The sequence below is a fragment of the Cryptomeria japonica genome, chromosome 1 (assembly GCF_030272615.1).
Source record: "Cryptomeria japonica chromosome 1, Sugi_1.0, whole genome shotgun sequence".
Taxonomy (NCBI): Eukaryota; Viridiplantae; Streptophyta; class Pinopsida; order Cupressales; family Cupressaceae; genus Cryptomeria; species Cryptomeria japonica.
Window position 1 is genome coordinate 137,988,403 of NC_081405.1, and position 15,424 is coordinate 138,003,826.

The following is a 15,424-nucleotide window of genomic DNA, read 5'->3' on the forward strand; positions in this document are numbered from 1 at the left end:
TTTTAGAAGGTTGACCATGTGGTAAATGAAATCAGAGAACCTGGCGACACTTTGACAGATGAAGACATAATTGAGAAGATATTGATGTCCCTATTGGAAAGTTTCAATGACAAGATCTCGACTGTTGAAGAAACCTATGATCCAAAGAACATTAGAGAGAAGTTGTATGGTACTCTATCAGCATTTGAGATAAGGAAGTTTGGAAAAGACAAGGCTGAGATTGAATCTGCATTTAAAGCCTTTGAGGAAGATCCAGAAGATGAAAGTTTAGATGTAATAGAAGAACACTTTGTAAGGAGATTGAAGAAAAGCACCGACAAATACAAAGGTATGTCACCTCTTAAATGCTTTAGATGTGGAAAGATTGGTCATATTGCTACTAAGTGTCCCGAAAAGAATTCAATACAAAAATCTAGAGAAGATAAAAGAAAATTTAATAAGAGAGCCTATTATGTCAAAGATGATGTTGGCATTTCAGATGATGAATCAAATTATGAAGATGGTGGTTGTTTGTTTGTGGTAGAAAGAGATGTACCTAAGATTGATATTCCTAAGACTGTTGCTACTGCTTTACATGCTATAAGAAATATAAATGAATGGTTGATTGATAGTGGATGCTCAAATCATATGACTGGTGACAAAAGTAAGTTTGTGAAACTTGATAAGTATGATGATGGTTCTATTAGGTTCGGAGATGATCAGACAACACAAATTGTGGAAATTGATTCTATTTATTTTGATGGAAAACACAATATTGTCAATGTTTAGTATGTGAAGGGTTTGCACATAATATTTTGAGTGTTGGACAGATGTGAAAAAATGGATACAATGTTGTTTTTCAGGATGATGGTTGTGAGTTCCAGGAAGGATCCGAAATTGTTATTGCAACAAAGAAAAGGACTGGCGGAAACACATATTTGCTAGAAGGAGCTACAAAGCATTGCTTGTTGTCTTAGATCAATGATAGCTAGCTCTGGCACTAAAGGATGTGTCATATCAATTTTGACAACTTAGTGAAGATCAGTTCATCAAGTGCAGTGAGAGATTTACTGAGACTTACCAAACCGAATAACAACATGTGCAGAGAATGTCAAGTTGGAAAGAAGACAAGAGGAACTTATAGAGGAAAAGAGAATTCATCCACTGAATTGTTGGATTTAGTGCATACAAACCTATGCAGCCCGACCAGAACAAGGAGTATACAAGGTGAGAAGGATTCCATGTCATTGATTGATGATTAATCTAAAATATCATGGGTTGCATTTTTTAGAAAGAAGTAAGAAGCTTTAGAGAAATTCAAAATATTCAAGGTTGAAGTTGAAAATGAAGTTGACAGAAAGATTAAGTGTTTGAGCCCTGATAAAGGAGGAGAATTTACTTTCAATGAGTTTAACAACTTTTGTGAGAAACATGGTATTGGAAGATAGTTGTTTGCCCCAAGAACACCTCAACAAAATGGTGTAGTAGAAAGGATGAACCTAACAATTCAGGAGGCAACTAGAACAATGATTAAAGGAGCAAAAATTTTGGAAGTCTATTGGAGAGAAGCAATTCATACTGCAGTCTACACTATTAATAAAATTCTATACCATAAAAGACCTGGAAATACATCTTCTGAGCTATGGCATGGTACAACTTTGATAGTGAAATATTTTAAGGTATTTGGAAACAAGTGCTACATCTGGAGAGATGAGGATAATCTTGGAAAATTTGATAGTAGAGTTGATGAATTCATATTCCTAGGATATTCTACAAGGAGCGAGGCATACCAATGTTACAACAAAAGGTAAAACAAAATTGTTGAAAGTGCAAATGTAAAGGTTGATGAAGACGCTTCTAAAGAGTATGAAAAATTGGTAGGTTATGAGTTTGATGAACCAAATGACATAAAAAGAGAAGAGAAAACCAAAGAAGGAGAAGAAGAAAAGGAAACTCAAGAAGCCCTGAAATCTACATCTAAGATACCAAGATATGTTTAGAAGAATCACTCAGTGGATAATTTTATTGGAGATAAGAACAAAGGTATCATCACAAGAAGCAAAGTAACCCAAGAACAAGTTATGTTATGTTTACTTTTAGAGATTGAACTGAAATATATAGAAGAAGCTTGCAAAGATCATAATTGGATGAAGGCAATGAAAGAAGAGCTAGATCAAATTGAGAAGAATCAAACATGAGAATTAGTTAATAGACCAGCAGATAAGAATGTGATTGGAACTAAGTGGGTATTCTGAAACAATCTAGATGAAGATAGAAAGGTTGTGAGAAATAAAACAAGGTTGGTTTGCAAAGGTTATACTCAAATTGAAGGCATTGATTTTGATGAGACATATGCCCTAGTTGCTCGAATGGAAGCAATTAGGATGTTTTTGGCTTTTGCAGCTTTTAAAGATTTCAAAGTTTATCAGATGTATGTGAAATCAACATTCTTGAATGGAGAATTGAAAGAAGTTTATATTGAACAACTAGAAGGATTCAAGTTGAAAGATGATCTGAACATTGTTTGTAGATTGAAGAAGGCCTTGTATGGATTGAAACAAGACCCTAGAGCTTGGTATCGAAGGTAGATAAATATTTAATTGGTCAAGTATTTTAGAAGGGTTCAGTTGACAACAATTTATATTTCAAAACAGATTCAGGTAAAATACTAATTAATGTAGTGTATGTTGATGATATATTTTTTGGAAGAAATAAATGTATGTACAAAAACTTTGCTATTGAGATGCAAAAGGAATTTGAGATGTCCATGATTGGTGAGTTAAATTTCTTCCTTGGTTTGCAATTTAATCAGAATGATAAAGGAATTTTCATTTCTCAATCCAAATACATTATTAAGGAATTGTTGAAGAAGTTTGGGTTAGCGAACTCCAAACTGGTGTGTACATCTATGACCACCGGATGCAAGATGACAAAAGATAATAAGTCCCCTAAAGCAAATGCAAGTCAATGCAAATCAATGATTGGAGGATTGTTATATTTGACTGCTACCAGACCAAATAGCATGTATGCAATATTTTTGGTAACTAGATTCTAGCAAGAAACGGAAGAGTTTGACAATGTGGCAGTAAAAAGAAATTTCAAATATTTAAAAGGAACAGAGGAATTTGGTTTGTGGTATCCTAGAAGTTCATATTTTACTCTGATAGCTTATACCGATGTAGATTGGTCCAGAAGTGTTGATGACATTAAAAGTACAAGTGGTGGAGCATTCTTTCTAGACTCTTGGTTAGTGGCTTGGTCAAGTAAGAAGCGAGATTATGTCTCTTTATCTATAACTGAAGCAAACTATATTGCAGCATCTTCATGTTGCACATAGATTCTATGGATGAAATAGGCTTTGAAGGATATTGGTGTAACATTCAATAAACCTATCTCTATTATGTGTGATAACACTAGTGCAATAAACATTTCTAAGAATCCAGTACAATATATCAAAATAAAGCATATATCTATTTGGTATCACTTCTTGAGGGAAAAAGTGTTGGATAATGAAGTAAAACTTGAGTATGTACCTACAAAGGAGCAAATTGCAGAGATTTTCATGAAGGCATTGTGTAAAGATACTTTTGAGTATCTCTCGCAGAAGTTAGGGGTATTACCCCATCCTAGTTTGAACTAATGTGCATTTGGTTGTGCACTAGTCCAACGAGCAAAATTGCATATTTTTATCTAGACTAATTCTTGGGAGCTTCCTCTTAGGGGGAGCAAGAGTGAGTTTCAAAAGGGGAGTTATGCCCACCTTTTTCATTGTTTTCAAAGGGGGAGAGATCTTGAGAGTTTGAGTTGTTTCAATTGCTAAGTTATTACAAAATTGTGTAGAGATTGTTTTGTGTTTGTTGTTGATGGATGTTGTCATCAATGACAAAGGGGAAGATTGTTGCAAATTGTTATAGATGTGATGGTGATGTTGTTGAATGGTTGTTATTGATGTCAACATATTGGTTGGCATTGATGTCTTTGATGTTCTTGGTATTGATGATCCAAAATATGTGTTCCCTGAATCTTTGGTGCTTCAAAAGATGTGTTGGTGGTCCAGATATTTTAGGTCATTAGATATGGTGTTGATCATTGGTATTCATGTGTATCTTGATCCTATTCTTATTCTTTATTATTTTGGGTAATGGTGTTTAGGTCCGGATTTAGTCTGGAATTTGAGGATGTGTAGCGGCTTGTGATATAGCGTGTATCATGTTTTGGGTCCAGAATATGTAATGATTGTATCGTGTTGATCTGGTCGTTGTTGTGTGTTGTGGTATGGTCTACAGCTAATTCCTTCACACCACCAAAATATTTCATGTTGACCTATTTTAGATCTCAATCTTGGCTGACTTGGAAGATTATGCTTCTCAGAAGACAATATATATATGAGATTGATCTGATTGAGTTAGATATGAAAAAGTGTGACATTGTTCTGAAGACATGCAAGATTGGAAAGGAACGATCTGACTGTAGGTGATATGTGAGAGTGTGTTGGTATTGAAGCACTGCAAGCAATCTAGTTTGTGTAGATTGTGTTTCAGTTGTGGATTCTTTCTTTCTTTGGCAGTGAGCCTTTTTCTGGGTAGTGAACCCACCTGCAGTAGGCATTTTGGTAGTGAGCCACCCCTTGTAAAAAATCATCTTAAGTGATGTCACCTTAACCAGTGTTTATATTGAGAACTAACGTTCTTCATGGTTTTTCCCTTCTTGAGTTTTCCACGTCATATCTAGTGTTCATTGTGCGATCTGTTGTATGTTCATGTTTTCATGCTATATTTGTGTTAATTAATTTTGTTAGTTTGGATTTGGATGTAAAAAGAATAAAATAAATTGTTTTAAGTAATCAACTGATTCACCCCCCCCTTAGTTGCCCGAATATTGAACACCAATTTGACACTTACAGATCACATCCAATGAATTTATGACAAAACCTATGATCCAGATTTCACAATTCTAATTGCATAGGCAATAATGATGAAGCATTAGCAACCTTTAGTTTGATTTTCAAGAGAAGTTAGTTTACCTCCAACGTGTGTCCCAACGACCAAACACACTCGTAACTGTTACTCCCACCCATTCCAAGCAATAAAACTCTAATTCTTTCTCTTTTGAACTTTCTAAAACATCTTCTTGCATCTTTCTCAACTTGTCTTCATCTTTTGCTCTCTTATAATGAAGCTCTACCAAAATACTCTCAACTCTTGAACTCTCATGCCTATACAAGTGTTGAACTAATCCTTGTGAATGTAGAGCTAAAACTGCATGTTGACTTGATCTAAATATCATTGATTTGATTTGACAAAATGTGAATGATTGAGATTCATTTCATTTTATTTTATGCTTTCAAAACGCCTGTAAGGATAGATTTTGAAGAAAACCTTTAAAGAATCAACCAAACTACCATGGTCAAGTCCTTGATTGAACCCCTACTAGACTAGTATATCTTTAATAAAAAGGTTTAAAAATAACAACTGTACAATAGACTTGGGATGATATGATATTCTAATAATGCTACTAGAATGCTCTCATTTCTTGCATAACTCCTAGATGGTCTTCAACATGATTTCATTTATGTTCTTGAAGAAAACCAAACCCACAAATCATGAAAACCTATTAGATCAATTCACAAGTTCCAAGATGGTCAATAAGACAATAATTTGGATTCGAAATTTTTTAAGTTTTGGATATATATTTGTGGATACAAGCTAGATCAAGACCACACCTAAAAATTTCGTCCAACATAACAAACAGTAGAACTAAGGAATCAATTTCTTAGAAATATGATAAGGGGTAATGTGATATATGAATGATATCATGAATCAAATTTATAAAAGAATATGCCCCTTGTAAGCTAGTGTTGTATTCAAGATACTCTTGAAAATTGCACCAAAACATAAGGGAAAACACTCTTAATCAAAGTGAACCAAAAACCTAATGAAACAATACATAAACATGTAATTTATACTATTATAGATATGCTTTTTATCATCAGAATCTAATTATATTAGTGAAAATGTGCTAGCAATTCTAAAACACATATAAATTTCTTTCTTTAGGTTGATTAGACATGATGAGCTTTTTTCCCTCTCAGCCCACCACATTAATAATTTTTTTCTCAAATGTACTAAGTAGTAATATTCCTTTGAATTTGTAAATTGGTTAAAGTTAAATAACAAATATTTATGGTTTGATTAAGTAGTGTAATTTAAGGATTTGAAAGTGTATGTTGGTTGATCAACTCTCTCATAAAACTATTTATTTCCTTGTAAGCTTCTAATATTAACCATGTATTATTCACACATGAAATACATACAGATGGCAGACATTGGGAAAAGGGTGTGGTAGGAAAGCCTAATCAAGCGTCTAGGGCATATCTTGGATGGTCTAAGCTAAGACTAGTGTATTTATGGAATTGTGTTCCTCCTAATATGAAGCCAACATATTCAAATCTAATCACCAAGAGAATGAAACACCAATAATCTAAGGAATTAACAAATATGTACTAAGTTTTTGGAACAATTTAAATACTTGAAAAATAATATTTTAATATTCTAAAATTATAACTTCTATTCATTCATTGTTGCTTTTCTACATTTTATTCATATTATATTACTTAATCTAATAATACATTGGGCTCAAACTTGCATGGTTAGCAAGTCAATGTTCCATCTAATTCTATAAGTTTATTGGTACATAAATTGAAAATAAAACATCTTAAAAGCTCAATGATATCCTAACCAGTCCAACTCTTTTTGAGATATGTAAATAAAAATAAAATGACATACCATATTTCTAAAAGCTCATTGATGCATAACCATTTTGTTGATCCATATTTACAACTACTTTGCAACACTTGAGGGGTGTTGTAATGTCCCCTGGTTAGTTACATTTTAATTTACCCTAAATTTGGCCAAATCTATAAATAGGCGATTGGGTTTTAAAGGCATACCTTTATATATTGTTTTCCTATAACAAAATTAAAGAACCCATATAAAATAATACTTAAAACTTAAATATGACTTATATTAAATGATATCAAATCTACTATATTAAGGACTATTAGAATTATAATTGTTTGGATACAATCTGTCAGTATATAAGTCAACTAGTAATCAATTCCTTTAGTCCATTAGTTGGATAGGGTGTCCAAGAACCCATCCCTCCTAGGCCCAAGGGCAAAATACCATATCACCCTTGGCTCCATGTGGCAGGTGTTAAGCATCCATCATGGAGTGGCGTACCCAGCAAGGTGTTCTATAATCGTTCCCCCTCACCTCAACCACCTCCTCTCTTAAGCCCAAGAGTGGAAGCTTCACCGCTCTTGGCTCTATATGGCAAGTGTTAGGCATCCATCATGGAGTGGCGTACCTAAGAGAGGGTCCCTCATATGCGATGAATCATTTATTATATTTATTCAATTCATCTCATGATGATAATCAATCATATCTGACATAATTACCGTATTTCATTATATTATGTTAATGCCTTGTATTGAATTATTATTAACGTTTTTTGAGTATTACTTTGTATCAGTATTATTTATCGACAGTGTCCTATTAATCAATTTATTATTCCCCATATTATTAGGTGAATGGATTAATTTATGTGAACTGGATTTAATTATATTATCCATCCTTGAATTTATGTGTAGATATATCTATGTTATGTCTGACAGTATTGTAATTTTAATTCTGCTTAAATAATTACATATAATTTGCCTCTCAATTTAATATCATATTGATGCCCTCTATTTAATTAAGATTATACACAAAAGTTATATTTAATAATATACAAATAAGATTTTAATACAATTTTAATTTACTGACTTACATTTTAATATTAAATCAGAGGTTAGTCTGCTACATACCTGTCTCTGCTGGCAGACTGGGAAACTCCTTCCGTGCTCTCCTTTATTCGTGCTTCTTCCTTATTCTTTTCTATCCCCGATTGGCACCGGGAGGAGGTATTTAAGCTTCCCCCATATCGTGGTGAAAAGCCACGATGTTTCCCCTTAGTGGCCAGCACCTCTTTTGAATGGTTGCTGACTTTCAACTCTTACGGTTCCTTTGTCAAAGTGCACCGGTTCATATAGTGTCTTGTCTTAGAGACTATTCGGGCCACCATTAATGAATGGTTATCGGCCTTGGTGAATATAGGATATAATGGGTCAACCAATAATATATATGTTTTAATACAAAACCATCATTCAATATTATTAATATATTGTTTATATATATATATATTGTTAATGCATCATTTTTTATATGATGTACATTGCTAACATAATAACATCATTCATTCAATATATAAAATGTAAAAATAATGTCATTTTAATATTAATGTAATATGATATAATTTTGATATGATTTTAACATATTGTATAACAAAAAATACATTAATTATTTACTATAAATTGGGGAACATGACAGGTGTGTATAATGAGTTTGTTGATCCATATTTACAACTACTTTGTTAACACTTCATGTGAATGTGTGTGCATGTCAACTAAAAACATAATATTATTAACATCACAAAAATAAATGTGCAAATATAATATTTGTTATTTTGTGCATAAATTATACAAGATTGTGTCTTCTCATCAATATCAAAGCCATCCTAAGTACTTTTACGGCTTGAACGTGTAACCTGAAAACATAATATTGTTGACATGATAAAATATGCAAATAGAATATATTTGTTATTTTTTCATAAATTACACAAGATTGTGCTCATCAATATAAAAGCCATCCTAAGTGGTATTATAGCCTGAAATTCACGTATGAACAAATTGAAGTGAACCATCTGAACTATACATAATGTACACGGTCGAGCTTACAATTTTGCAACTGCCTCAGAAAAAAAAAGTAAGATGGCTCTAAATGTATGAAAAAACATTGCAAATCATTGAAATATTCAGGATCATGCCAAGGTGTTCAAATATCAAAGTTCTTTTCACCCTCACAATTTGATTAGGGATCTCAGCATCGAAAAACACAAAGATGGCTACTGAAATCAGAGATAAGATCAATTAAACCTCCATAGCCTCCAACCGCAGTAACCTGCATTCATACACAGTATGAGGCTAATAGTTTCCGTTCAATAATCAAAATATTACCTCGATACTTTCATAATTATCAACATTGCTCAACAATTTGCAATTTAGCACTAAATTCCTAGAAATAACATTAACTTGCAATATTGGATTGCAAGGCGGCTATGAAACATGAAAACAGATAAATTGAAATGTAGAATAAAAATGGACTATTTTGAAGCAAAAAATTAAAAAAGAGTACTTAAAGTGTAAATAAAGCGAATGGTAACTATTCACAACTATAGATAGAATTTATTTTTTTTCTAATAAAAGTCATTCAGCTACATGGGGGTGGATGTAACCTAGCTTGTGGAATAATCAACCTACTTGAAATAGCTCTTTCTTCTTTCCATTTGCATAAGTATATCTGTGCCCTGTATCTTCACCATTTTACATTGTACACAATATAGACGTGTCACATCTACAAGCTTGTATGTTCTAGGCTAGAATAGCTAACAGACATGGATGTCACATGGAGACTTACCAGAATGGTCACAAAAATAATGTGAGTTTTCCCATTGTGTTGCACATACCTACATCTTTTAGCCCCATTAGGAAAAAATAATTTAGTTCATTTTGTCAAAGAAAACTGTTGTATTAGCATTTCTCCATAGCCTACAGTGGATAAAACAGGGCTTGGTTTAAACACTGCCAATTTCTTGCCCAATATAAAAAGATTGAAAAATGCATGGACTACTTGATAGGATTGGTGGAAGCAGATATATGGGATATCAGTTTCAAGATGACACCATCCTCTCCTCAATAAGCAACATGGACCATGTCACTCTTCAACCTCCAAAGTTTTCTTCTTTTTATCACCCCTTTACCAAAAACCAACTGTCAAACCCAGTAACACCCTCAAGCTACTTCTAATTTATTGTTTCGACCCCTACGGTTTTCTTCTTTTTATCACCCGTTTTCAAAAAACCAACTGTCAAACCCTGTTAATACCCTCAAGCTACATTGAATTTATTGCCAAGAACCACCTCCTCAATTATTAGCATGTTCATCCCATACAAATTATGGAAAATCTTTCCACATAGCATTTCCTTCTCTTTCCACCTCCAGATTGGTAAGCATTTATTTTAGCCTACAATATTGTAGGAAATAAACTTTCAAGGAAAAACAAATCATCTGTTCAAAAGAAAATGGGAAGGAGTTGGGGGAAATTAAGATGTTTTAATCTTTGATTTCTAGCCTACAGGCACTTCTAATCTGACAAAATCAAGAATACCCCAATTAATTCAGCCACTTCAATTATTCAATCCTCTAGGACTATGATTTCCATGCGAAGAGCAACATCACCAGAACTGATTAGTGATTCCATTTTGTGCTGATTATATAATACAAAATCCAGGTATATGTGGCACAAATGCACTCAAATCTGCATAACATTCCAACCAGATTTCTTGCTTATTGGAAAACAACTTTTCCATGAAAACAGAATCAAGAAAGAGCCTCGATATTCTCTTTAAGCCAATAAAAGAAAAGCCAGCATATTGGCCATGTAACTGTCTTCATACTCCTCATAAACCCTTCAGAGTGCATAGCAAAGTCTAAAAGTACATTAATAGTAGATGCAACAACAAGATGCAGAACAGAAAGCAATAGCCTGTAGCTGTGGAAGAGTATGATAAGGTCACTACCCCTGTATACAACTCCAGGGGAAAAGAGCCTATAGAACTTGAGATTCCCACTGCTAAATCCTTATCTGCTCTGTTGTCTAAAAGGCCTCTTACTCTACATTTTCCCACAACTCCATATTCAGGAATATATTTAATTCAAATGTAAGAAAGGTTTATATCCCTGTGGATTTATTTAACAAAGGTTGTGGCTCCAATTCTGCCCTTCCAGTCTCCCCGGTATTTTTTCTGTACAAACCTTAACAATCCCACTAACAAGCAAATTATATCATCGAAACCAATTTCTTCTGCTATTCCTTTGTCAGGCCCTGCTAGTAACATCATCAATAAAAGTGTACAAACAGCTAAAGAATTTCCTTAAAATTCCTCCTTGATTAAATCATTGGCCAATCTCAATGATACTCTCACAGGGCAAGTCCTTAAAATAGAACAAAAAGCTTCCAACATGGTTTTGCTTCAGCAATGCATTTTCTTGCTTCTTACCCACATTCAATGGCAAAAGAAAATCAAAACATGTTGTAGAACTGCATGAGACAAGAAATGCAGGTCTCAATTTGGTAAGAATCAATAATCACCATTTGCTTTAGCAAGAACGAAGCCATTGAAAAACTTTCAATTAAATAAAAAAACAAGAATCTTGGTAAAGCCCTTCAATAAAAAGTTCAGCAACGTGCCACTAGAAGGCAACAGATAGCCTACACTCACAGGGACTCATGAGGCAATATGCCCCATAACTCAAACCAGACTAACATGCTGCACCTGCCCAATTCCTAGCATGTTTTTGGTGATCTTCTCCCTTGTAATTCAGTGAGTCTCGGTTTCAAACTCACAAGTCCCAAGCAAAGACTTGCCCGCAGTGACAAACAGAATCTTGAGTTAAAGCATGAAATCTGTTCATTTTTTTCTCATTTAGTCTTCAACACTTGCAAATGTAGAGAAAAATGATTCACAAGCAGTTGAAGGTTGAATTTGAGGATTGAATGGACATTGAAGGGCATTTGGCAAAGGTGTCTTTTCATTTTTTCTGTTTCTTGACGTTTTAAAATTTAAATACTGAAAATCTTGCTGTTGCCAATAAGAGGGGTAAAAATTTATTCAAAACAGAGGGAAAAGTACATCAAAAGAAGGCAAAACGCCCAACCAAGAAAAGACTACAAAGATTTATCGCGATCCACAAGTTGATTCAACACATGAGACAACTTTGGCGATAGTTGACTCGTATCCCCAATAGACCATCCCTTCATAGAGTCAAATGCCCATTTGGCAAGACATTCAGCCACCCCAATCCATTCCCTAGGAATGTGAATGAAAGTGACCAACTCAAAGAAGCTACAAAATGAAAGAATCTGCCTAATAATAATGTGAAGCTGCCAACTAACATCATCAAAGGCCTGCTGATTCAACAAAGTCACCATCTGGGAATCTGTAATGTCCCTTTTTCCGCTCTAGTTTGTTTTGAGGACTGTTGGCCAATCCCAAGACCCGTTGGTCAATCAGAGGCAGAATTAGGGTTTCCTATTTTCTAGGAGGATGGCTATGGCAGTTTTGGTGGCTTGCATGTTGGAGTTTTACAGTTTTGATTCTGGATTCTTTCTGGGTTTTCAGAAAGCTTTGCAATGATGGTACATGCGTAGTATTCAATGGAGTTTGGTAAACTTACTATTTTTATTAAGTGGGGGTGAGGACAGCTCATTGTTTTGGGTTTTCAGAGATTTTTGCGATGGTGTAACATGCAAATGAATCTGAAGACTTTTCCGAACTTACTATTTTTAGTAAGTTGCTACAGTTGTTCAGAATGTGGTTAAAATGCTTTTGGACACTATTTTTAGCAGTATGCTATTTTTAGTAAGTACTATTTTTAGCAGGGTTTCAGTAGGTCTATTCAGATGGCTATTTTCGGCAGGTCAGTTTGAGCAATTGGTCTTCTAGCATTTTTGGAGCTATTTTGGCAAGTCTGAGCTTATGATTGGCGAATTTATGGTTGATGAAAAATATTTTATAAGTGAATTATTAATAAGGCAAGATGGACGCCTTAGGAAGAAAAAGTTAATTTTATGAAATAATTCACTTATTTACTTTGTACACACTTTATTGATATTTTTTATGAAGTATCATTTTCAAGACATAAGGTGGGCATCCATTTTGGAGATATTTCATTTAAAGATTATAACCTTTAAAGTGTCCAGGCAATAGTTGATTTTGGCTTCCCTTTTGGAGGAATATATAATTTAAAATAAAGGCAAATATTATATTGCTTTGGGAGTCCAAGTTGGCATATGACTTCATTTCATTTCATGTCAATTTGGAGGGAGTTGAAATTGAATTTGGAGCTTCAAAGGCTATAAATAAGAGTGTTGGGCTCTTGTTTTTGGGATCCATTGCTAATGTAATGAAGTGTTGTCGAAATCATTCCACACTCTTGCTTCAAGGGATGCATACCTCCTAGTGCCTTCAGTTTCGTGCTTGACAGATGGCACCTAGCTGAACCTTGTGACTGTTTCTCATCCAAAGGAGTAGATTGAGCTCAACGAAGATGAAGATATTTGTGGCTTTCTGAATTTTGGAGTGTGTTTTTTCAGTTTTGGAGTTTGCTGGTTGCAAAGAGCTGAAAGTGAAATTCGTTCATAAGTCTCTGGGAGTCCAGCCGCAGTTGGAGGCTCGATTGTAGATCCAAGACAAAGACTTGAAATCAGCCATCTAGTTTGTGAAGACAAGTAGGGAGCAAGAATTGGCGGTTCGGTTAAATTTGCAGCTCCGCCCTGCACATGTGCAATGACTTCGGGAGCAATTGGCTGCATCCAACACACCATCAACTCTACAACCTTCTACGGCTCCAAGGACGTCTCTTCATCCCTCTTCCTCGCACTAGTTTTGTAGTCTCAGCCCCATTTTTGTCTGTCATTTGGAAGACGACTTCTTTTTGGGGGGAGGGCTGATGTAGACGGCAAATATGCCATCGGTAATTAAATAAATAAAACTTCTTGTTAGGTTCAATAAATGGCAAATGTAATAACCTTTACCTTCCAAGAGTTAATTGGTAGTTGTTGAAGGTTGGCGGCCTTACCCAACCGTCGGGAGATATTCATCTATATATTGTATAAGGGAAGGAATGATGTACGGTTGTTACATGTTGGAAATAAAGCTGATCTTTCTGCCATATGTCTTTGTGTTTTATATGCTATGTGATTGATATTCCTGTTATGTGTTATACTTCATTTTGTTTATTCCTAGTTACTAAAGATATACCATCGGGAGTAAACAGTTGCTATCTATTTCAGAACATATGCACACTTTGCATGGTAGTACTTGAATCTCTAAATGCGTGTTCAAATCTTTGACCATGGTAATGACTAAGTCCAAAAATCATAAGTTCAACACAGAAACAATCAACATAATAAACTACATGAAATACAAAACTACAGTACAGGACATAAAAAATGATTAACTACATAGAAGAAACTAAATGAAACTGAAATCATTACACAAAAACATAACAAGTGAAATAGAGACAAGATTTCAAATTCCTGTTATCATGAACAAGGAATTAGTCAGCAGTATATCAATCAAAATGGGCTGAACCAAAGGGGATGAATATCAACTATTAACAACTGATGATCAAAATGAAAGATCACGGTTGCAGAGAATTGTTGATATGCTATGATGATCAATATCTTTATCTTTATCTTTTTCTATGCTTCAAAAAAGTATATTTTAGATGGAAATAACTATTAGCATATATTGCAATTATACCAATACAAATCTAAGAGTATCATAGTAGCTAAACTTGACATGATCATTCTCTAGAGATGAAGAAACCCTGATCTTATAGAGTAAAGCAACAATATTTTTGTACTCCTGAAGAGCTTTAGAACAAGGCAACCAAAATTGCTAACAACACTGATGCACTTTGAGGCAGATTTTCTAATTTGTTCTTTGTGGCAATTTAAAGTGTCATTAGCATGCCTTGAAATCTTATATTACTAATTCCAGTTTCCTGGCTGTCTCCATGTTTGAAAAGCTTTAATTAACTTTCCAATATATGGTTTCATCTACAAATAAGTGAAAAAAAATGAGATATATCAACTAATCTGCTAAATGTTAATAAGTTTTCTGAAGGCTTTCTACTGTAGTTATAGATCCTCATAATGCTGAGTATAAAATACAGACCAACAGGGACTTTACATTTTATTTATAAATATAATCTCACGATTCAACATAGTAAAGACTTACCCCTGAGTTATGCACTTCTAGTGAATATGCTGATGATGGTGCACAGTTCACTTGGGAAAGAACCTTCCCACCAAAGCTGAAGCGAGAAAGTAGAGGTTGTGCTCCAACTGCAACTATCTAGGAGCATAGAAGAAAAATGTACCAGCCTATGTCAGCATTTAAAACCACAATAACATATTAGATAATGTCATGTTTATAGGAAAACATTGCACATTTCCACAATTAATGTTCACTGGGCAAGCATGTCAACTATGTGGCTAATCATCAGAAGATCTAAAGTAACAAGTTCTTATAAATTCTAATAGTTCAAATTTCAAACCCATTATCAACTGGTTATCTTTGTCACACAGAACATATCATCTCTACATATAGGAGTAGTTGTACTTATAACTTAAGAAGCCTTTGTATAATTATGCACTATAGAAATAACAAAGTGTATACAACAGAATAGAACTATCTATAGTAACGCATTCACAATCAT

At 34.1% G+C, this 15,424-nt stretch overlaps 1 protein-coding gene across 4 annotated transcripts in view; it reads right to left on the reverse strand.

Annotated features, from left to right (window-relative positions):
• Window positions 1-8,656: 8,656 nt before the first annotated feature.
• Window positions 8,657-15,424, reverse strand: part of LOC131033541 (THO complex subunit 6) — a 221,389-nt gene continuing 214,621 nt past the window's right edge. For all 4 annotated transcript variants that reach the window (XM_057964771.2, XM_057964772.2, XM_057964769.2 and 1 more), the window contains 2 exons: window positions 14,944-15,060; window positions 8,657-9,038 (listed from right to left, as the gene is read on the reverse strand). In XM_057964771.2, the coding sequence (XP_057820754.1) occupies window positions 8,958-9,038; window positions 14,944-15,060 (198 nt within the window). In that variant the 3' untranslated portion in view covers window positions 8,657-8,957. The remainder of the gene's footprint in view (window positions 9,039-14,943; window positions 15,061-15,424) is intronic.